This window comes from Anguilla rostrata, chromosome 16 (genome assembly GCF_018555375.3).
Source record: "Anguilla rostrata isolate EN2019 chromosome 16, ASM1855537v3, whole genome shotgun sequence".
Taxonomy (NCBI): Eukaryota; Metazoa; Chordata; class Actinopteri; order Anguilliformes; family Anguillidae; genus Anguilla; species Anguilla rostrata.
Window position 1 is genome coordinate 4,588,798 of NC_057948.1, and position 23,354 is coordinate 4,612,151.

General features: G+C 46.0%; 1 protein-coding gene across 1 annotated transcript in view; it reads right to left on the minus strand.

The window, feature by feature from the left end:
• LOC135241753 (cleavage stimulation factor subunit 3) overlaps positions 1-23,063 on the minus strand; it is a 33,863-nt gene extending 10,800 nt beyond the window's left edge. Inside the window, exons 1-11 of the mRNA XM_064312407.1 lie at positions 22,906-23,063; positions 21,312-21,413; positions 21,068-21,163; positions 5,636-5,668; positions 4,229-4,326; positions 3,999-4,065; positions 3,864-3,898; positions 3,599-3,725; positions 2,543-2,620; positions 891-1,053; positions 178-287 (exon numbers count right to left, since the gene is read on the minus strand). Coding sequence (XP_064168477.1) covers positions 178-287; positions 891-1,053; positions 2,543-2,620; positions 3,599-3,725; positions 3,864-3,898; positions 3,999-4,065; positions 4,229-4,326; positions 5,636-5,668; positions 21,068-21,163; positions 21,312-21,413; positions 22,906-22,932 — 936 coding nt within the window. The 5' untranslated portion in view covers positions 22,933-23,063. The remainder of the gene's footprint in view (positions 1-177; positions 288-890; positions 1,054-2,542; positions 2,621-3,598; positions 3,726-3,863; positions 3,899-3,998; positions 4,066-4,228; positions 4,327-5,635; positions 5,669-21,067; positions 21,164-21,311; positions 21,414-22,905) is intronic.
• Positions 23,064-23,354: the final 291 nt, after the last annotated feature.

Below are 23,354 nucleotides of genomic sequence, written 5' to 3' on the forward strand. Positions count from 1 at the left end.
ACCCCTGTGTGTTATAGTGCTGTAGACCCCCCCCCCCACTCAAACCCCTGTGTGTTATAGTGCTGTAGACCCCCCCCCCCACTCAAACCCCTGCTGTGTTATGTGCTGTAGACCGACCCCCCCCCCCCCCCCCTCAAACCCCTGCTGTGTTACTGATGCAGTGCGGGGGCCTCTCACCCCCTTCTCTGCCAGCAGCTTGCTGGACTGCTCCAGGTACTGCGCCGCCTCGTACCAGACGTCCGGATGGTGCCCCAGCACCAGGAGGCACTGCTCGTACGCAAACATGACTGCAACAGAGCACAGGGAGAGTCCAGCCTTTACCGCGTTTCACCGCCAACCACCGCACCGCGCTCTACCGCTCCACGGCCGGGCGGCCGGCTCCCGCCCCGCTCTCCCGCCGGATACAGTACGGGTCCAAAAGTATTAGGCCACCTGTGCCTTTTTAAATAAAAAACATGGTTAACATGTGCGCGTTGTCCCACCAGACAGATAACAGCCTGGCAGCAATGGCTCTCGACTCTTAACAAACATTTTTAACAGCCCTGAGAAGGAGAAAAGGAGCATCCAGGCATCATTAAAAAGCCACAGGACTGACACTAGGAGGAAGCGAGTGCTCATGGGTACAAAACAAAAGACTGTGTGAATGACCTTTCTGTCCTGCGAAGTCAATGCCCGCAAACACGGAGCAGCGCACGGGTGTCACGCCGGCGCAGGGCGCGGCGGCGTTCGCTAGGAGCCGTGCGGTGCGCACGGGACGGGCTAGCGTCTCGCGCGGTGTTAGCGTTAGCCGCACGCAGGCCGAACCCGTGCGAGCTCTGCTATCGACGAGGGTCCGGCGAGTTCGGGTAAACTCCGCGATGAGGTCGGTGGCGGCGGCGGCGGGTCCTCACCCCTCTTGGTGATGAGCGTCTGGTCCTCCGTCCGCAGCGGGTTGCTCTTCTCCCACTGGATGTACTTCTTCCACATCTCCACCTGCTGGGCCTCCTGGGGGGAGTTCTGGGGGGGCACCGACGGGGCGTTCCTGTCCAGGCCCTTCATCACCGTCTCGTACTCCTGCGGAGCGGCAGCACACCCCGCCCCGTCTAACTCCTCTCATTCTGCGAGCGCTTCAGTTGTAGAACCAGCGGGGGGCGCCACCGGGCATTTGGGCCCCATGAAAACATCTCCCATCGGGCCTCACCACCTCACCCTCAGGCCACCCCAGAAAATCCTATCTTCTAATATTTTTTTGAGGGCAGTCAGGGCCCTTAGAATCTTCCTCCTAACTCCCCTCCTTCCCCCTGCCTGATTTGCCACCACTGAGTAGTGCTGGTTTTTCGAAGACAAATTAAAAGCAAAAACACAGAAAGGTCAGATGCACCGTGGTCCGCAAACTAAAAGCAACGAAGAACACGTGACAAGTACAAAAGACTATATTCACGACATCGACAACAGGCGTACGAACGAGAACCCATTACCCATTCACAAGCAGAGAAAGCGCACTGCAGCCAAAGCACACGCTCGCTAAAAGTTCAGCCTATCAAACACCCATCTGCTAATTAGTCTATTGAAAGCCTCTCCACAATCGATGCTCTTAACTGATGCTTGATTTACACCGGTGGTTAAATAAGAACATGAGGACATACAATGCCCGGTACAGGCCATTCAGCCCATCCAAGCTCACTGTTTACCAAGAAACTACAGAGTATCAAACACTGCGTCAAACCTGAACTAGAACACCCTGAGTTTCTTAGCTAAATGACTCTCAGAAAGCTATTCCACCCACAGACAGGGAAAGGATTCAGAAAAATTTCAGATTAATGGATTTACCTTTTCACCAATTTTCACCTATGCCTTCTTCTACCAATAGACATCCACTGGAAAATGTTTTGTAGTTCACATTAATGAAACCACCATAAAATCCCTTTTTTCCCATTTCAATCCTCTGCCAATCACTCGGCTCTAGTTTCCTTGCATGAAAGGTGCTTTCTTTTTAAGTAAATTTTCATTTTACTAATCTTGCTCTTGTGCTTTCGCAACTCGCTTTTGACGTCTGTGTACCGGCATCAGGAAAATAACGTGTCCACTCGGCTTCTATAACGCCCTTTGAAAGTTTGAAACGAATAAAGTTTGTAACTCAAAGCTACATGGATAACTACATGATTTTTGGTTTGTCATCTGATGAAAGTCAAGACGGTCAAAACATCATGTTTTTAATACTAAAGTGTCAACATATTTTCTGAAGAGGGAGAGTTACACCTTTATTCTACTGGTACAAAACTTTGTTTGAAGGAAATACCTGCTCAAACAGCACAGCCCCTGGATGAAGAGCGCTGTAGCACAGTACCGACTGGGCTGGGAACCCGCAGCCCCCAAAACACCATCGCACAAAGCGCCTTCTCTCGCCCCACCCCTTTACAGTTCCTCAATAGGATATCCCGCTTACCCAATGTAGGAAATGACTGATTGAGATGCAAAAGTTTGGGGAATTGGTGCATACCATTAAAAACTCTAACCAAGTGCATGCTGGGAGTTTGAGGCTGAAAAAGGGGGAGGGACTTGCCTTCGCCACCCTCCGGGCGTTCATGTAGTCTCTGCTGCGGTCCTCGATCATCTTCTTCGCCAGGTGAACGTTGATGCCCTGCCGCAAAAACACAGCCTTCGTCACCATGGCGATTATTTGGGGCAAAAGCGCTCTGAACTATGATGACCGCCATTATCCGCACACTATAGCTCTCTGCTGTCGTGTTCAATTATATGTTTCCTATAGGGAGGCCGGTGATTCATTTATACAGGCTGTTATCCTCTTTACAGCTGGGTAGATGTACATCAGTCACATAGGAATTAACGTTCACTCAGAGATCTCTCTCCTCCCATCTAGGTCACCCTGTTCATCCCACATCCCTCCTCCTTTCCATCAAATGATTTTAATCTTTAAAAAAAAAAAGACTAAATTATTAGACGCCAAATGAAAATGTAAAGAATCAATCAAAGTTGAGTGCCTGCCTAGTAATCAGAGCTGGCTGCCATTACAAACGGGCTATGCGGTCGCTTATAGCCACAGCCACAAATGGGCCACCCAATTCAGGTTTACATTTTATATATTTCTTGAAAGACATTAATTGTGCAGTATTCAGAGGGAGCAAATAGCTTTTTCGATGCTACCGTGTCCCGCTTCGGCCCAGCTAACACATAAAATGGTCACGCCATGTTGCTGCAACGTAGCGGCAATGTTATACCACTGACGAAACTTTCAGGTAACGTTGCAAGAGCGTTTTGTGTGTTAGCTGGGAGCCTTCAGGGGCCCGCTCACCTTCAGAGGCCTGCTCACTTTCGGGGGCCCGCTCACTTTCGGGGACCCACTCACCTTCGGGGGCCCGCTCACTTTTGGGGACCCGCTCACCTTCGGGGGCCCACTCACTTTTGGGGACCCACTCACCTTTAGGGCCCCACTCACCTTCGGGGGCCCACTCACTTTTGGGGACCCACTCACCTTCGGGGGCCCACTCACTTTTGGAGACCCGCTCACCTTTAGGGGCCTGCTCACCTTCGGGGGCCCACTCACTTTTGGGGGCCCAATCACTTTTGGGGGCCCGCTCACTTTTGGGGGCCCACTCACCTCCTCATACTTGCTGTAGTCTCTCCAGAGCTGCTCGATGTTGATCATGGGGTTCACGCAGCCTCTCTGGTAGACCCGGCGGACGGCCGTGATGCGCTGGTTCTCCGCGTACGACCCCACCGCCTCGCTGCGGAGAGAGAGCGGGTCACAAACGGTCAGCCTGGGCCTCCCCAAAAGCCGGGGGGGGGGGGGGGGGGGGGGCGGGTTACCCGACAAGACGTTTCACCCAAAAAATAAAAAATAATAAAAATGCGGGCACACTTACACTCCTTTGAGGAAGTTGATGTAGTCCACCCATATCTGAAAAAGGGCAGAGGAGGTCTGATTTTAGAAAATGTGTCAGCCAAAGGGGGGGGGGGGGGGCCCGGCTAGGGAGGGGGCGAGCGGGATGGTCCCGTACCTGATACGACATGATCTCCATCCCGATTTTGTCCAAGGCGAAATCGTAGGCCTGCGCCATTTTCTCTCTGAAAAGAGCCAAGCGTGCGGTTTTACCGACTGACGTGCCGACGTACGCTTACAAAAAACGCGCCCTCCGCCGGTTTCCCGCCACGCTAACTGGCCGACGGGTTCGACGGTGCGGTCGCAGGGACCGTTCGGTCAGCGGTCGCGGCGGCGCGCGGGGCTTACTTGTAGCTGGGCAGCTTGCCTTTGGTCTCCCGCACGTAGGACAGGTAGCACTTCCACAGGTCGATGTGCAGCACCTTCATCAGGCACCTCTGAAACAGCTGCGGGGGAGAGAGAGAGAGGCGCCAAGGGGTTCAGCCGGGAGCCCGACGGCGTGGGCGAGTCAGGCGCGCGCGGGCCGGGGCGTGTCCTTACCCGGCAGCCTGCGTCCAAAGGGCCCGGCCACGCCCTTTTGTTTGGGTTAACGGCGCGTGACGGAGGCGGTAAATTTAGGCCTGGGGGGGGGTTTGAGGTTTTGTACTGAAATGAACCTGACCCTGGTTTACCCCAGAGAGCCTGGGCCTTCGCTTTACCAGAGGCCTTTCGCTCGGTCCAGTGCAACACAGCCTCTCTCCGCGAATCCGCACGCGCTGGCGGGACTGAGGACGAGCGCCTCCGGCCTCCAGTTTGTCTGAGGCCGCTCGGGGTGGGGTGGGGCAGGGCAAGTGCAAACCCCTCTGACTCACAGGAAGTGGGTGGGCATGCGGGGCAAGGCTCAGAAGTAGGGCTACACAATATATCAAATCAGTTATTTCTTTAGCACAATAAGAATAACTGCCACTGATATTCATTGGGTGCTGATGACAGCCAATCATTGCTGCTCAAGAGTGATTGAAAAACACATAGGAACTGTACGACCTTGCTGGCGATTGGCTACGTTAGTCAGCACCCAATAGATATCAGTGAGGTTTGTTCCAGGAAGCATCTAACACGGCCTCTGGTTGTTTGCTACCACATCAGGCGTGATTAAAGAAGAAAAAGAAATGGCTATATGCCCTCTGGTGGTGATTATTCTCACTATGCTTAAAAATAACAATAGAGGTGGTGAACAACACAAACCATCATCGGGTGTGGCAGTCACAGCTGGGACTTCTCACCATTCGATGGTGAAAAACCGCACGCGAGCCAAGCGAAAGGACATTTGAGTCCAGCGGTCTGTTAAACATCAACAGACACAAACCCAAATTTAGCAGGTTCAAAAATAGGATGCTTTTGTTCCTCTGATTTTCAGCAGTTATGTCTTCATCTGTATCAAGTTGACAGTGCAAAGCTCTCCCCGTTTAAAATGATTGCGCTGGCTGACTGCGTCGTGTCATGCTGTGACACCAGCGATAGGCTGATTGACTGTGATTGACAGGTCTGGAGGGGCCTACTGGCTTTGAGGGAGGTGGGTGCTAACATTAGATTATAAATAGACCTTCAGTGCCTTGTTAGGGATATGGCCCTTTTGTGTTCCTCACGCAGATGTTGCTTCGGATAAGAGCGTCTGTTCAGTAGCAGTAGTGTAATGTGATGGGCGGAGTCAGTCTCGGGGGAAACGTGCGCGTTTGTCTGCAGTTCGGTACGCCAGTGTGGCTGCACTTCACTCACCTTTTCAACTTTGTCATAATTTTTTGCCTTGATCTGTGAACAGATTGCAAATGAGGTGTTAATTCAGTCGGGAAAGGTGTTCAGTTGTATAATCTGAATAATGAGCAATACAGACATGCATGTGCACGCTCGCTCGCTCACACACACACACACACACACGCTCACACACATCCTCTCAGATCAACAAAGTGAAGTTCACACCACGCTAACGTTGGCAACACAGTCAGAGCATAAAAGGAAAGGCACACATACTGTTCTCTTTTGCTCATTTCTTACAAAGTACGTGTAACGCCCAACAAATAACATTCCACTTTTGTTAAATTTTTATTTTATTTTTATTTTACCTTTATTTTACCAGGAAGTCCCATTGAGATCAAAAATCTCTTTTACAAGAGAGACCTGGCCAAGGTAGCAGCCGTACAAAATCACAACATATTAAAATGCAACATATACAGCATGATATACAAAAATCCACAATAATACAGAAGAACAGCTATTCAAACACAGTGGCCTATCAAGAAAAACAAACACATGCCTCAGTCACTACATTCTTTATGGTGCATTTAAATTTGTGTAGATAGGTTAATAAATGGTCTAATGGAACCTTCTGATGGTCCAGCTGGTAGCTAACAGATGACAGAAAGAATAACACACTACTGCTCATGAGGCTGGAAAGGAAGTTCAGGGAGTGAACTTCGATTAAGCAAGAAAGTGAAGTTCACAAACATGTGAAAGCACTTAGTACATTCTCCTCACTGGTGTAGGAGGAACAGGGGTAGTAGAGTCCCCTTATTGGTGTAGGAGGAACAGGGGTAGTAGAGTGTACTAACTGGTGTAGGAGGAACAGGGGTAGTAAAGTCTCCTTGCTGGTGTAGGAGGAACAAGGGTAGTATAGTCTCCTTACTGATGTAGGAGGAACAAGGGTAGTATAGTCTCCTTACTGATGTAGGAGGAACAGGGGTAGTAGAGTCTCCTTGCTGGTGTAGGAGGAACAGGAACAGTAGAGTGTCCTAACTGGTGTAGAAGAAACAGGGGTAGTAGAGTCTCCTTACTGATGTAGGAGGAACAGGGTTAGTAGAGTGTACTAACTGGTGTAGGAGGAACAGGGGTAGTAGACTGTCCTAACTGGTGTAGGAGGAACAGGGGTAGTAGAGTCTTCCTACTGGTGTAGGAGGAACAGGAGTAGTAGAGTCTCCTTGCTGGTGTAGGAGGAACAGGGGTAGTAGACTGTCCTAACTGGTGTAGGAAAAACAGGGGTAGTAGAGTCTCCTTATTGGTGTAGGAGGAACAGGGGTAGTAGACTGTCCTAACTGGTGTAGGAGGAACAGAGGTAGTAGAGTCTTCCTACTGGTGTAGGAGGAACAGGAGTAGTAGAGTCTCCTTGCTGGTGTAGGAGGAACAGGGGTAGTAGACTGTCCTAACTGGTGTAGGAGGAACAGGGGTAGTAGACTGTCCTAACTGGTGTAGGAGGAACAGAGGTAGTAGAGTCTTCCTACTGGTGTAGGAGGAACAGGAGTAGTAGAGTCTCCTTGCTGGTGTAGGAGGAACAGGGGTAGTAGACTGTCCTAACTGGTGTAGGAGGAACAGGGGTAGTAGACTGTCCTAACTGGTGTAGGAGGAACAGGGGTAGTAGACTGTCCTAAATGGTGTAGGAGGAACAGGGGTAGTAGAGTCTCCTTGCTGGTGTAGGAGGAACAGGGGTAGTAGAGTGCCCTAACTGGTGTAGGAGGAACAGGGGTAGTAGAGTCTTCCTACTGGTGTAGGAGGAACAGGGGAAGTAGGGTCTCCTTACTGGTGTAGGAGGAATAGGGGTAGTAGTCTCCTTACTGGTGTAGGAGGAACAGGAGTAGTAGAGTGTATTAACTGGTGTAGGAGGAACAGGGGCAGTACTACTGGTGTATTAGTCAGACCCACCAGCTATAATGTGTAAGTAATTTCCCTCTACGTATTATATGTCAAAGTGCTCTTGCCCAGTGTTAAATAGACAAGACGCAGCTGGCTCTAACATCGCCAGGGACGACAAGGTTTCAACGGCCACCAGCGACCCCTACTGGTCGGTCCCGAGAGTCTCATAGCGTATTCCTCTGACTCACGTCTGCGCGAGTCTGACCTGCGAACCCTGCAGTGACGAGAAGCAGCAGCTGGCACAATGCGCTTCAGAGGAGCAGGTGCTCGTCTGCCCTCTCCCAGATCTACAGCAGAGGCTACGTACAAATTAGATTAGAGAAAAGGATCCTGCCTAGACTAGGTTTTGAACACATGACGAAGCCGCCTAAGTCACAACCCACGTTAAGAGCCCCGTCGCCATTGTTAAGGTCGCCCTCGGGCCATCTTTGATAAAGAGCGGGGCTCTGATGTCACAAAAGGCCCACGGAGCTCCGCCTCCTCTCGCATCTGGCAGGAAGTGAGAGGCGGGTGACGCCATCGTTAGGGAGGCTGGGAGGGTGTGGGAGCAAGAAGAGGCTGGACGCTGACCTTACAGTTTATGGGCAGCAATTCATGTTGCTCCAGAACTCCCACAAAACGAGCATTCTACAGCCAAGTCACCCCAAGGATGGAGAGCAGAAGAGAAACTGCTCTTTCTGGGTGTATCCAACACCGTTCTCAACACTAAGCAATACACAGTGGAGTATACACCCGCTTACAAATTATTATTTTTATTCGTAGTAATAGTAGGTGGGAGTAGTAGAATAATTTTATTATTATTTGTAGCAGTATCATTTCATTGTTATTTAATTTTTTTAAACATTATAAAACAAATTGGTATGAATCAATATAATCATAGTAAAGACAAAAACAGAGAAGATGGAAAAATCCAAATTAAAATAAGTAAAAGAATCAACAAAAGAACGAGCACACAAAATAATTAAGTGCCTGCAAAAGGTTAAAAACTATAAAAATGCACCTAAAAGGCTTTTAAACGAGGGCCTTTCCAATGCTAAGACAACTAAGTAATGTTAAGATTATATATCAAAACGTCCTTGTGTCGTTCAGTTTCCACAAAACTGTCCTAAGATTTTCTATTTAAGAATAGCATATCACCAGGACTCTATGCCGTGGACCAGGCAGACACATTTCCTAAGCGGGTCAACACACAATCTGTCAGCACTGAATACGCGGTGCCAAGAGGTAGCCTTTGTGCACAGGAGCTCTGCGTCGAGTTACTCTGACGTGTTTAATAGCACGACCTTTAAAACCGTGGCCGAAACACGCAGGCTGAGCTCGCGGACGTCAGAGGATTTTTACTATAAAGCACCGAGCAGTGGCACTTGCGTTACTAGCGTTTTCTGCCAAATAGAGCGAAGTGATTTACACCCGTTTCACATGCAGATTACTGGCGAGAATTAAGAGTGGAGCTCCGTAAGGCCGTGCTGGTGAGAAAAAACAAAGCCGCAAATCTGCCGTGTGCTCCTTCACGCTTGCGGCAAGCTGGATTGTCTAAATGCTAATTAGGCAAACAAAATTACGCAAATGCTAACGCCGTTGTTTTCTGTGGCGTGTACAAATCCAGCTGCTAGTTTGATGAGAGCGACCCAGCTGTGCAGTCTATTACATATGTTAACAATGTGGGCCTGTCTTTATGCTTTACTCAGCTGAAGCAGTGTCGCGCGAGTGGAACAGTCATCTTTCCGCGTTTTTAGAACCAGAGAAAGGTGGCTTCGATACCGCGCACAAGAGTCTACAGTAATTGCTCTTTAATTGCAGCAGTCCCGACAGTATACCGACTTTGATGACAACGGTGACGGAAGAAACGACAGGACAGTCAAAAAGAGGAACACTGGTAGCGTGTGAAAAGAGGACTTTTTATTTACAGATTGAAAGACAGGGGATACATCAAGTCCTACAGACAAGAATGCACATACACAGGGATAATGGAGATACTACTGCTGGATGCTGATGCTGTCAGGTTAGGTAGTGGTTAAAGTCATAAGCCCCAATCAGTAGCAGATGTTGCTGCAACGTGGTTACTTAGCACCAATAACAGGATTTTATGAGCAGGGGCCTGTATCACAAAGCCAGGGTTACAGAGTTAGCTGGATAACTGCGCTGAGTGAAACCCGGGATAGCCTCAGTCCATGCACCAGATTCAGGAGGGTTCTGGGTTTTACTCAGCTAAATTTTCCAGCTTAATCAGTAATCTTTCTTCATGATACAGGTCCCAGGTGTTATGCAAAACATTTTAATGCCATTGCCTTAATTGGGAGGGGGGGGGGGGGAGACAAGTACACAAAATACAACCTTCAAAAATATTAGGAATCATGAATATATCAGTAAAGAATGGACATGTAGGACAGAACAGGTGAAGGCAGGAACAGAATACAGTTTCAGACAAAGTCTCTCACTGCATTGGATGACAGGCTTGAGAAATGTATTAGTTCATGTAACAATGAGAGCGATCCGTCTACTTTGAAATCGAGAACCTCACAGACTGTCCATGATAACCATCACACACACACACACACGCCATTCTACAGCAGTCGAGCTGTATTTAATACACCACCGGCTGCTCTCATTTTTCCATGCAATTATGAGAACCGGCGATGCACCGAAGACTGAAGTAATATTCGCTCCCCTCCCCCTCCCCCTCCCCTCCCCTCCCCAGTCTGGCTGGTATCCAAGAAACCCGACTCAGTGTAGATGACTTCGGGATTTGGCCACTAGCCCGCTTCGTGCTGGGCTCATCTAATGACTCCCTTAATCTGTGTCCACGTCTAAATGACAAGCCGCGGGCAGGAAGTGCTGCAAGACGCTTGGGACGGGTCTCAGTGCCTCATCGGCTCGCTGTAGGCCTCATTCCCGCACAGTCTAAATGAGTGAAGCTCTCTGAAGAAGAAAACCTACAGTCTTCCAGTACAGTGAATCTGCGCGATTAACATTACAATTTGCCACATGCACGTTTTATTACCGTTTTCGACTGGGGGTGAGCAGCAGTCAAACACATTAAAAATACAGTAAAGTACTGAAATCCTGAAATATTGTTGAGTATGCTGTCCAACTGTTCAATTTAGTTGCGTTTTCTGGAATTTATAATTCGTGTTTTTCCATTTTGGAGTTGAGCATGAAGCTCCCTACTATTTTTCCTTACCCAAATATAGTTAAGTGACAGTTGTGTTTATTTAGGAAAGCCGACTACCTTCATTCATTTACATGAAAAAATAATCATGATTGGATCAAGTTACCAATGGCAACCATACATGCACAAACACTGACAATTCCTCTCAGCAATCACAAGCACTTTGATTGTCATCTGAACTTACTTAACTGAACAATGCTGTTTTGTTAGCCGGTTGCTTATTTGCCTTAAACGTATGGTTGTTATTCTCAATGTCCAGGTAAACGGGTGAAACTGCTCACTTCAGCACTTAGTGAAGACTTACGGTGAAGCCACACTATACGCAGCGACGGCCGCCTGTCTGAAAGATGTTAGTCAGCTTAGATCTGAAAGATGTTAGTCAGCTGCCTAGCTAGGCTGTTTAATGTCTAGCCAGTGAGTAACAACAAAAACATTGCCTGACTAATTAGCCAGATACAACTTCGAAGGAATTATCTGATTAGTTAGCTAGGTGGCTGGTAGAAACGAACAACTAGCAACTAATACGTTAGGAAGATTTTTTTTGTTTGTTGTTACTCACTGTAGCTAGACACTAGTTAGCCTAGCTAGGCAGCTTATTAACATTTTTCAGCGCTAGGTTACTGCAAAAAAATTTTATTCAGACTGGACAGTGATAGTAGCTAACGGCGATAACTACATTACAGAGCCACCGACAATTTCAGAGATTTTCTCCACGCTGCGTTCCTCTTATCAATGTCTCTGTAGGAGATTTTATTAAGTTGGGAAACCCGATACGGAAATTAAAAGTTAGGTCCTCCATTGTGGAACGATAGAATGTGGAACTAAAATGAGAAAAAAAAATAGGGACAATTTACTTGATGGATCATTAGATCAAATGAGATTGGTTACCGCGACGCGGCGAGGGGGTCAAAGTTGAATTTTTGCCATCTCCACTGCAGCCTTGCCACCTCTCGCCGCGCCGCCGCACACCGTTACGGTGAAGCCAAACTGTACACGGCCCCGCCTGGCGGTGACACCGCCTACATTAATTATCTCCGCCAGGCAGAGCCTGGAGGGGATCATGTGTTTGGTCCCGTGTGTTTGTGTGTGTGTGTGTTTGTGTCTCTATCTGCAGCTAATCTCGCATACTACTGGACCGATCAGGCTAATATTTGTTGTGCATGCTGACAGCAGGCCAATGACCTGAATTCTCAAATATTTTGCAAATCGATCAATGACAAGTATTTTATTTGAATTAATTTCCATCATTGTTGTCCATTGAAGTAGACTGAGTGCTAACTGCTAACCGGCCGCTAGGGGCCGCAAGTGATCAACAACTGCTTCAGTTTGCAATGCCTGGCGGAGATCTGCACTCTACTGAGTGCACTCTTCTAGTTTTAAATGAGACGTGTGTCGCGGTAACCAATCAGATTTGATCTAAAGATCCATCAAGTAAATCGTCCCCCTTTTCAAATTTTAGTTCTATAGTTCCACAATGGAGGACTCACTCGTAATTGCTGTATCGCATGTATGTTGTGAGAGAAACGTGGACTATGTATTGTATATCATGTATTAGTTGCTAGTTGTTCGTGATCGTTTCTACCAGCCACCTAGCTAGCTAACCAGATAATGTTGTTATCCTTGGTTGTTACTCACTAGCTAGGCAGCTGACTAATATCTTTCAGAGCTAGGTTACTATAAAAATATTTTTTATTCAGACTAGACAATGATAACATGAAACACGACATTAAACCCGGTCAACATTTAACGAACACAACTGTCTGTCAAAAAATAGGTGACACGCCCACTAGAGGCCGATTGTGGGATGCGGGAGCGGCGCTAGGCAGCGGAGCCGCGTGCAGTGTGGCTTCACGCTACATTTGTATGCTGTGCTGTGTACTGCACTGTACTCTACACCGAAACGTACCCCCCTTAATATACATTTATAGACCTAAATAATCTTGGGCTTTTATCTGTAAGAAACCGCTTCATATTTGTACAGCTAGCATATCAACGTTAGCCAATACTCCACAATGGATCTCGGTGTTTTGCCCTTAAGTAACCCCCTCCCCACTGGGGTCAGTTGGTAGACTGTTTGTGGAAGAAGTACAGCTGGGTGCCGTGGTTCAGGGTTCAAGACCGGACTGTCGTTATTCGACTGTAACAGAAGCCGTACAGTGAGGGACAGGCCAGTTGGAGGTAGGGTGGTTTTAAGGAAGTCAGTGTTCCTTCAGTTTCATCTACATTAGTGTTACTACAAGGGTTACTAGTTTTGCTTACATTAGTCAGTGTTCCTTCTGTCGTGCCTAAATTAGTCAATGTTCCTTCAGTTTCACCTACATTAATCATTGTTCTTTCACTTTTGTCTATGTTAGTCATTGTTCAATCAGTTTTTTCATTAGCTAGTTTTCATTTGCTTAGTCGTGTCCTTCATTTTTTACTTACTAGTCAGTGTTCTCAGTTTACCACATTGTCTGCCTCAATTGCATACTCAGCGTTCCTTTAGTTTTGCTTATACTGGAGTCAGTGTTCCTTCAGTTGTCAACATTAGTCAGTATTTCTTCAGTTGTGCCTAAACTACTCTCATACAATGACGGTGCAAAATAAGTATTAATAATGCTGTTTAAGTAAGACAAATCCTGATTGAAGTCACCCTCATATCAATGCTAGTGTTGAACCAAACCAAAGCCAGCAGTTTCTGAATTCTCCATTAACTGTCAACAGTACTGCTAAAAATAAAAAAAGAACACCTTAAACACATTAAATGTTAGGGAAAAAAAATTCAATATAGCTGCAAGCAGCAGTCCCAGCGTCCAAGCAGCATCAGCAACATTGGGCAGAGACTATGATGGTGGACAGCAACCTTTTAAGCAGTCTTAAGTGTTTTCATAAAACTCAAAATGGCAGAAAATCCAACAAGTTGGTCTTACGGTTCTTAGACGTAAATTTGTTCTGTGAGAAGCGACATATATAGATTTCAAGTGTCCACATCAAACGCTGCAGGAATTGAAATATTCTTTAATTGAAAATTCAACTGACTCTTACAGCACTACCAAATGGCTAATCACCACCAAATTTGGCACTGCATTATTGGTTGGTACTCTCGTGCAAAACACCAAGTTACATAATAATCGGCCAGGGGGTTAAAAGAACTGAGAAAAGTAAAGAGTAAATATAATTTTAAATGGTGGCCAGTTCAATATGGCGCCAACCCATAAAGCACATACCTACACCTAATGAGGGCTTTTGTCATTGTAGCAAGTTTGCAATGGAATAGTGATTTTAAGCAAATTTGGGATTATTAAAAAAAAACACTTTGATCTCTATAGCGCCACCATGTGGTTGGATTGGTTTCAAACTTCAGGCTGGATTCTTTATTTAACTGTTAATGCACATATCAAGTTCCATAATTTTTTGTCATATGGTTATGGAATGATTAGCAATTTTTGTGACAAGCCACGCCCGCTGAAAGTTAATTGGACCGCCATTTGGCCATATTTTGAGATAAACACTGGAAAAAAATAAAAACCTGGGTACATTTTAAAATGTATGCAAAGATGGACTAGGCACAATCCCCATTGCTCACGTCACAAATTGGTACCATTTTCTGTTAGAAGCATTTTAAGTGCTTTCCAAAAATTCAAAATGGCAGAAAAGTTCGCAGCGCGGACCCCTAATTAACACAAAGATTGTCTTCAAAAAGCAACGCACGCTTCAGTAAGGAATTTTCAGACTACACAAACGCACATACAAAACCATGGCATGCTGACGTGCACAGCAAGACCTTCTGAATTTGACATTCCTGTATGCGTCTTTGCATAGCCAGAAGAGAGGAGGAGAAGAAAAAAAAAAAAAAAAGTCTGGTACTTTACATTCAAGACGAAACGCAGACAGAAATACTCGTGAAGCATCTTTTTTTCCCTCCCACTCTGACACATAATTAGTCTCAATGGTACTGTGACGCAGGCTCGTCGGTCGCCAGCGTTTCAGTCTCCCGCATTCACGGCGAAGAAAACGCTCAGCCAGCGGTCCCTCGGGGGTTGGCGGGAATACGCTCTCGTCTCTCGCGCGTTCGAGAGGCCCGGCCGCTCGTGAGTTATCTGAACGAATCCAGATCTCTCGTACTAAGATGTGATGTCATGCAGACTGCGGGCCGACGCTCGCAACTCAAGTGTGCAACCGCACTACTGTGGGGGAGGATTCAGGGTGAAGGGGACTTCCGAAACAGACAAAGGCATTTGCTTAGTGTGAGCGGGACGGTGTCGACAGAAACGCTTCGAGCTGCCGCCGTGCAGTGGGACCCGTACGGCAAGAAGAAGAAGAAAAGGCAAGATGCAAGAAATGCAAAGTACAGCATTGGTCAAGAAACACTTTATTGTGTACTCGTGACTCGCCGTGGGCTTCCCTGTAGGTCGGAGGCAGAGTACAATCACAAAAATAAAATAAATGGAAAGGAAGGGGGGGGGGGGGGGCGGGGTGGGAACGAGGCACAGTTCCCAGAGCCAAGGGGGGTTAAGGGGGGGTTAAGAGTACATTAGTCGCGCTTAAGATGTATCCGCGGGTCCCGTACTCCACCTGAACAGGTCTCCATACCCGGTAAGAGAGGAGGGGACGTGAACAATTAAAGCAGGATATGGTGTGCTGCACGTGTATGTGAGTGTATTGGGGGCGAGGGGGGGGGCGTTCATTAAGTGCGCTCCATAGCTGCGAGGTGCGCTCAGTGCATTGGTTTTCACTGCCTAGTTGGCACCGCAACAAAGGGGCCTGCCTGGAACCCCAAAGCGGCCCAAGTACGGCCCATGAAGGCCCCAGGGCTGCGCGCTCCACTGGTGCCCAGGCACCACAGCGAGGACAGTGCGCGAAGCTGGCGTGCGGCGGCTGCTCGCATGTACAAACGGCAGTTTTTTTTCACCACTGTAGCTTGGTATGGACCATTGAAACAGCGACATAAAAAAATTTAGGCTTACTCTTCGAAGGTGCACGAGATTGGTCAAAGCTTGACCATTGTTCTGACAAACCACAAGATGTGCGTAGAAGGTAATCCTTGCACATCTGCAACACGCCAAGAACCGAACTTCAGAGGAATTCACGAAGCAAAAACAACTGCTTTCATCCTGCTCCCAGACTCAATTTCTACATCCACATGCGACAGACTTCAGGTGCACCAAGACAGAATTGTTCTTCAGCAACACGATTACAACGCAAATGTTTATTATGGTTGGGTCTACTGACCAAATATAGAGTCCCAAAACACACAATAGAATTTAGAATAATCTTTCAAAAAGCAGTTGAAATATTTACTGGATGCTCCAAGTACTGCTATATATATTCCAAAAAAATACTCCCTAATCATCAGAACAGAACTGGAGCCACAGGGTGTTGTTACATATTGTACAAGCCAGCGCATGTTCACAAATAGAACAAAAACACCAAACGTTCACAACTGTCACATCTTACTGTGCTGAGCTTGACTAATTTAGAACTGCAACACTTATTTCTCCTAGTCAGTCAACAGCTTATTTCACAAAGATATTTTATCTTCCGAGGAACATCAATTCATTAGCAGTGAGGCCTTGTCATGATTGGCTCATAGCTGAAAATGTACACTACAAGCCCAATCAACTACCGGCTTTACGGTCCAGCTGAAGAAACTGGTTCTCGATGCAAGTGTGTTACCCTGCTGTGTGGAACTGACCTGGCCGGGGCTGGCTACATCACAAGCCCCCACGGAGTGACACGCAAAGCCAAATCTTCACAAAAACTGGACATTCCCTGTCTGGCTGCTCACCAGCGCCTCCTCTGTTCAGTCAGGAGCCTGCGTTCTCTCATACAGACTTGCAGAGTTAAAGAAATGCATGACCGGCTGTACGCATGTCGAGGACGTGCGCACAACCCTGTGCGCCATCAAAATCTGATCTGGGGGAGATTCGGCCGCGGTGAAGCTGCCTTACAATTGACATGGGCCATTCCAAATCAGACTACAATAAATGCAATAAAAATGCTCAAATATAAATAAAAATTGCACAGTATAATCAAGTGTTCTGGAATAAAAGGATCAGTCAACCTACACTAGAATGTCTCTTGGACTCAGTGTCCCACTTTAGCTGAAAACCTTATGTGGAGTGTTTTTACATAACACTACAGGCATTCAGCAGCCTAGCACAACCTTTTTTTTTTAAATGCATTTTTACACAGTGTCCATTTATACAGCTGGATATACACTGAAGCAATGCAGGTTAAGAACCTTGCTCAAGGGTACAAGAGCAACCTTTTGGATACAAAAGTATATTTTGTAATATTGTGCAAAGCTTTTTGTTCAAACAACTTGAGCAAAAAGGTTTTTCTTTCCACATAAACAACACACTGGCATAAAGCCATGTGACATACCTGGGCCAATCAATAGCCGTGTATGCATGGAGCACAGAGTGAAAAGTACAACAACCCAACCAGGACAGACTGGACGCACCAGGCTAATCAGTAAATATTTTTCCCCTAAGGAAATACTTACCAACTTTTTCCAGACAGACTCAATTGGTTTTAAGAAGTAAACTGAACACACATTTTAAATATTCATTATACATAATTTATTCATAACCCACATTACATTTGAGAGTAAAAAGTGAGCTTCAATTTAAATGAACCATGGGAACTAAACTTAAAAAATGAAAAGGAACGCTAGTAAGTTGCTATGGGAAACTTGGCAGAACTCAATTCCTTGCACTTTGCCAATTAGCCTCAGCTTAGGATAGAACTATGTATTTTGGACAAACATTATCCTATTATATCAACTGTAAATAAATGGCAATGTGAACCATATTTCATAAGAATGATATTTTCCCCTATTGTGACCCCAGTCTAATAGTGCTTTCAGTAAAAGTGCAAACAAATTGCGCGTCAATAAAATGCTTTGGCAGAAAAATGTCTAAATAAAAATGAATCACCAGATTGATTTTTTTTTCTTTCAAAAAGCAATTAAATAGTAAATAGTTCTCAATATAGGAAATCAACATTAGCAGATCTTTTTATACAAACAGTACAGCCCCCTGCCAACTAGCCACCTGGCTGCAATTAAAGCACAGTGCAGTGCAATTTATCACATGATAATACGCCCTATTCCTAACTGCACAATACAGGTAATGCTTGTCGGATTGTTTTAAAACGTCCCTTCAGAATTTCACAAATGTAAAGTAATACCACTTGATCATGACAATTACTGGATCATAGCTCAATCTGAGGGGCGGGCTGAATTATATCATTTAACACTGGATAAAGTTTCACTTTAAATGTGTTATCTACAGCTTAGACGAGAATATAAAACAGGAAAAACCGAATTCCAAGTCAAGATGTAAACAATTCAAGTGGAGCACTCCAGCTTTGATCAAACATAACACAGTGGTGGAAGCATGTACATGGATCGGACCGTAAGGTGTTTTTGTATCTACTGGTCAGAGTATAATCGACATGTATACAGTTCCAGTTCAGATTTTAGTGCATTATACCAAATAAGCTATGTTTGTATTGCATCAAAATTACACTAACATGACAACTCCAAACTAATGGACAGACCCCAGGGAAGTGATTTAGTCAATCTCTGGCACTTCTTAACCAACTTTGCAGGCAATACATGATCACTAGCATAGTGTGTTGTACTTTTTATTTTTTTTTCTCTAAAGTTAATAGGCTTATGACAAATGAACCAAATTAGTAGCAAGTTAGCCGGTTGGCACTATAAAATGGCTTAAATTCTGAAAATTATGGAAGCGCCAAAAAAATCAGTTACATCAACTTGTTTGTAAGGAGCTGAAGTGGTACTGTTAACTTGCATTGTCCCTACCAAATAAACTATATGAAATGAAATAAAATTCAGACATTTTGGTGAAAGGAGTAACAAGCTTACAGCTAAAAAAAACAGTTTGGCAGCAATAACGTGGTGCTAGGAACCAACAGATCAAGCTCTAACTGAATAGCTACAAAAAAAATGCAGCAAGCAGTTTGTCTCATTAACCTGGCACTAAAAGCAAAAGTATGCACTTAATGAGCATCCAATGGATCAATCACAACGGTATGAAAATCAAGTCATGTTCCATTAGTTTGTATGGAAAGTCTGTATGTTGACACGACTGTAAGGGCGGTTAAAATTTTCTGAATGCTGAAACTACACTTGTACCATTACAAACAGAGGTTTTAACTTGTGAATACAAAATGACCCATGTAATAAGTTTAATACTATGTGGCTGACGCTTGTATTTTTTTTGTATATTTTTTGTTTTAGTGAAGCGGGACAAGGATTTTGTGGATGTGCGGAGCATAAAGATAAGGACGGGGGAGGGCTTAGGGACGGCAACTACCTACAATTAAATTTAAATACAAGTTGAATGTAACCAAATAAACATACAACTAATACAAAATGTTACACTGCAGCTAGGGATGGGCAGCTTAAAGAAACAAATAATACTTAAAAAAAATAAACAAATAAAAATACACTGTCAAGTAAATTGTTTCATGAATGAGTGTACTAGTTTGCCATGTACAAAGCGTGCTGCAATATCTGTGTCAAACAAGCTTTTAGCAACACTCCACCAGTTGACGGAAACTCTTAAGACATTGTAACGAGCAAAAAAACTTTTGAAAGCATATCTAACCATGATTGTTGTCCACAGGTGGTCGGAGACAATTGGCTTTCCCCGCCAGGGGCGTGGCCAATTTCAGCCAGCCAGGGTGACTCAGGTAACCGCTGAACTGGCTCCTCCCACTCACTGTCCAGGCCTCCTGCAAACTCCCAGCCGCCCTCAGCGAGGCATGCCTCTCCTCCGATCAGCACTACCCCTCCGGTGGAGGCGTGAGGTTGGGACTGCAGAGCAGGGGTGTGAGGCTGGGACCGTTCGGAGCAGGGGCGTGAGGTTGGGACTGTGCGGAGCAGGGGCGTGAGGTTGGGACTGTGCGGAGCAGGGGCGTGAGGTTGGGACTGTGCGGAGCAGGGGGCAGGGGCGTGAGGTTGGGACTGTGCGGAGCAGGGGGCAGGGCGGGGGGTGATGTTGGGACTGTTCGGAGCAGGGGGCAGGGGCGTGAGGTTGGGACTGTGCGGAGCAGGGGGCAGGGGCGTGAGGTTGGGACTGTGCGGAGCAGGGAGCAGGGGCGTGAGGTTGGGACGTGCGGAGCAGGGGGCGGGGGCGGTGAGGTTGGGACTGTGCGGAGCAGGGGTGTGATGTTGGGACTGTGCGGAGCAGGGGTGTGAGGTTGGGACTGTGCGGAGCAGGGGTGTGAGGTTGGGACTGTGCGGAGCAGGGGCGTGATGTTGGGACCGTGCGGAGCAGGGGCGTGAGGTTGGAGCCGTGCGGAGCAGGGGGCAGGGATGTGATGTTGGGACTGTGCGGAGCAGGGGTGTGAGGTTGGGACCGTGCGGAGCAGGGGCGTGAGGTTGGGACTGTGCGGAGCAGGGGTGTGAGGTTGGGACCGTGCGGAGCAGGGGCTGGCTCACAGGGGAGAGCACAGGAGTAACGCACACCTCACCTGCAGGGCTCCACGCACGAGGTACCAGCGGCAAACGAGGTAACCTGGGGTTTACGGTCAGTGACACAAAATTAGGAGGAAAAAAAAAGGGATATGGGACTGCATTTGCTCGCTACTGATAAAATTATTTAGGAAAAGGAAAAAAAAATGGCTGTCTGCTCAGCTTATATCTATAGAAAAAGGGTTTGCAAAGCAAGCGTGTCATTTTCTCTGCATTGTGCTACACACACTGCTAATGTAGCCACATACTTGGGTAGAATCCATTGCAGCACACATGGGGGGGGGGGGGATGGGAGGGGAAAGGAGCATCAAAGCAAACCAAAGAACGCTCGGTTTAAAAATAAACGTTCCAGGCGTGTATGCTGCAAAAGTGTTTGCAGGAAGGGCACTGTAAACAAACGCCCTAACTGATCTATAACTGAGGTGTAGCACCAAAACTGAAGACTGTCTTTCATGAGTAAAAAAATATTTTTTTTAAATAAAAATAAAAAGACCTCAAAGAAATGACACAGGAGGCAATAAATTGACACGACAAGTGAATAAAAGGCTAAACCACTCCAATACCATTAAAATAGTTTTAATGCCGTTGCAGACCAACATGCAACAATGTGCACTTTGACCCCTGTATAATGTAAAAAATGATAAGATGGCCATAACCCCTGGATCATTACCAATTTGCTGCTGGAAAAGAAATGGGTTAAATTTCACTTCTGTGTGTCTCTCTCTCTCTCACACACAGTTTGCTTGAAAACCACATTTATCATTTGCCAAGTAGTGTGAATTTCACATTGCTGATACTGAAAGAATTACACACACACCCATGCACTTGTGTCATTTGCATAAGCAATGAAAGTAAAATACTCATTAACCTCGGCTTCAATGTATAGCTTCCAGAATCTGCCAGAACTTGGGAACTGGGCGACAAGTCGCTCGTAAGTCTTCCTGGCTTTGTCTATAGGTTGGTTCTAGAAAGTAAAAGGTTTTCATGATATGCACGTGATTCGCAAAACCAGAGGCTTTAAATTTTTTTTTTTGGGTTGTTGTCGTTGCCGTTGTTAAGATACCCGACCCATTACCCCAGTTAGAAGAAAATGCAATCCTGCATCACTAAACCTGTGCTTCTCGAATCAGAATGCTCCAAGCGTCAAGGTCATAAGGGTTCTCTTCCAGCTTCTTCTCGGCCTTCTTCACCTTCTCTGGGATGTACTCTGCAGCCTGAAAGATGCAACGAACATGAGAAAATGCACTACATATATATATATACACACAATCACAGCTACTGACCACATGCTATAAAAACTAAAATGCTATCTAATTCCATATTAAAATTACCTTAAAAGCACAAAGAATGAATTAATCATGTCACCCATCTTGATAGTTAGTTATATGGAAGCAACTAAATATGGCTAGGCCTATTTGTACGCTGCCCTTATACTGTAAACACGTGAAAGGGCTAAACTTGTAACCCAGCCATTTTTGTCATCAAGCCAATAGCTGACTACACAGATAGCTAGTGACTAGCAAATGTAAACAAGCAGGTTCGGTTGCGGTGGATCCAGAGTCAGCTAGGAAGCAAATTCCAACTTTGGTGAATAAAAGAAAATCAACGTTGAGAAAACTGACCCGATTCAACTGCATTTATATAACGGGTTGTTACACGTTTTTGTCAGCATGCATGCGGGTTTGTTGATGCTACGACGCCAATTAATAAGCCACTGCCACACGGGAGTATGGCCGGACAAAGGCGGGAGAGAGCCACGCTGCCGGCTTGGGTACCCGGGGGATACACGGACGCGTAAAATGTGGAAGACTGGCCACAATCACAATCAGCCCTACCTGCCTCAGCCAAACTAACGTTACCGGATACAAACGAGATATCCCAGAGCCCAACATCAACGTCCACTTACATTAAAATTGTGCCGATTATATTATGAATTACATTTTTGTACCGATGTAGCAGGTTAACTTGGATAACCAAATACCACGTTACCTTAGGGCCAATAGTTAGGCGCAGTGCAGCGGAAACTAGCGATATATCAATACTTGAGCAAACTCTCCGCGGCCCAGCGCTAGCTTAAGGAATCCTGCCGCTGGTTTTAATAAACTAGCCTAGCAGCTAGCAGCCAAGAAGCCGCCATTTTTCTCACGACCTGGGAGCCGGTAACCAGAAAGCTTCCACGATTACCAAACGGTATCTAAAATTATTGTATTATATAGAAATATTAATATCCAAACGAGTTTAGCAACATCAATCCAGGACGGATAATCCGTTATTAACTTGCGTTAGCTAGCTATCGGTGAATATTATGCTACTAGCAGTGCTAGCCATCATCGTTAGCAAGCCGGGTACTAGTACTAAACAATGTTGTATTCCGCTTTAATCGGTCTTAACGCGGTATTGTTTCACCGTTTAGCTACATTTAACTCTAACAATATATACAACGTAGCTATAGCTAGCGATCAATAAGTGTTAACGTTATATCATTTTACATCGACAGCTAGCTACGAGATGGAGTTTTTATTAAGCATGTGTGTTCAATTAGCCTGCCAGCTAGCTTAGCAGGCTAATATACGGTGAGTCTAAACCTGGCTAGCGACAAGCTAGCTAGTGTTTCCAAAGTACGGCAAGATTTAGCTAACTTCAACGTTAGTCTACTTAAAACGCAGATCTATCTCAGTGTCTCTCATAAACACCACACGCACTCACCTGATCCGGCGTTCCCTCCACAGACATGGCTGATTTTCTTCTACCACTGTACCCAAAACACAAACTGTTTGAGCATGACCGAGGTACCTGCCGTACCCACACTGTGCAGCTCCTCTTAAAATGGCGTCACGGTTGGACTTCGTAAAATATCTTCTGTGGAAGAGGACGCGCCCCTGTGGGCTGGATCTCCGCATGCACAGATCCAGAGATCAGTTAATTACACAAACAAGGCGCCAAACGCACTATCGCGCTTCAGCATATAAGGCTATGCAAAATCTATAAAGTGCCAGTCATTTTAGTAAAATTCTGCACTGAATACAAATAAAGCAGCATAAAGTCGAAACTATGTGAAGTGTTTTAAAACAATTTCTAACATACACGTATAGTAACATATCGTTGAAGTACAGAGTTGTAATTATTCACCATTATATATACCCCCCCCCCCCCCC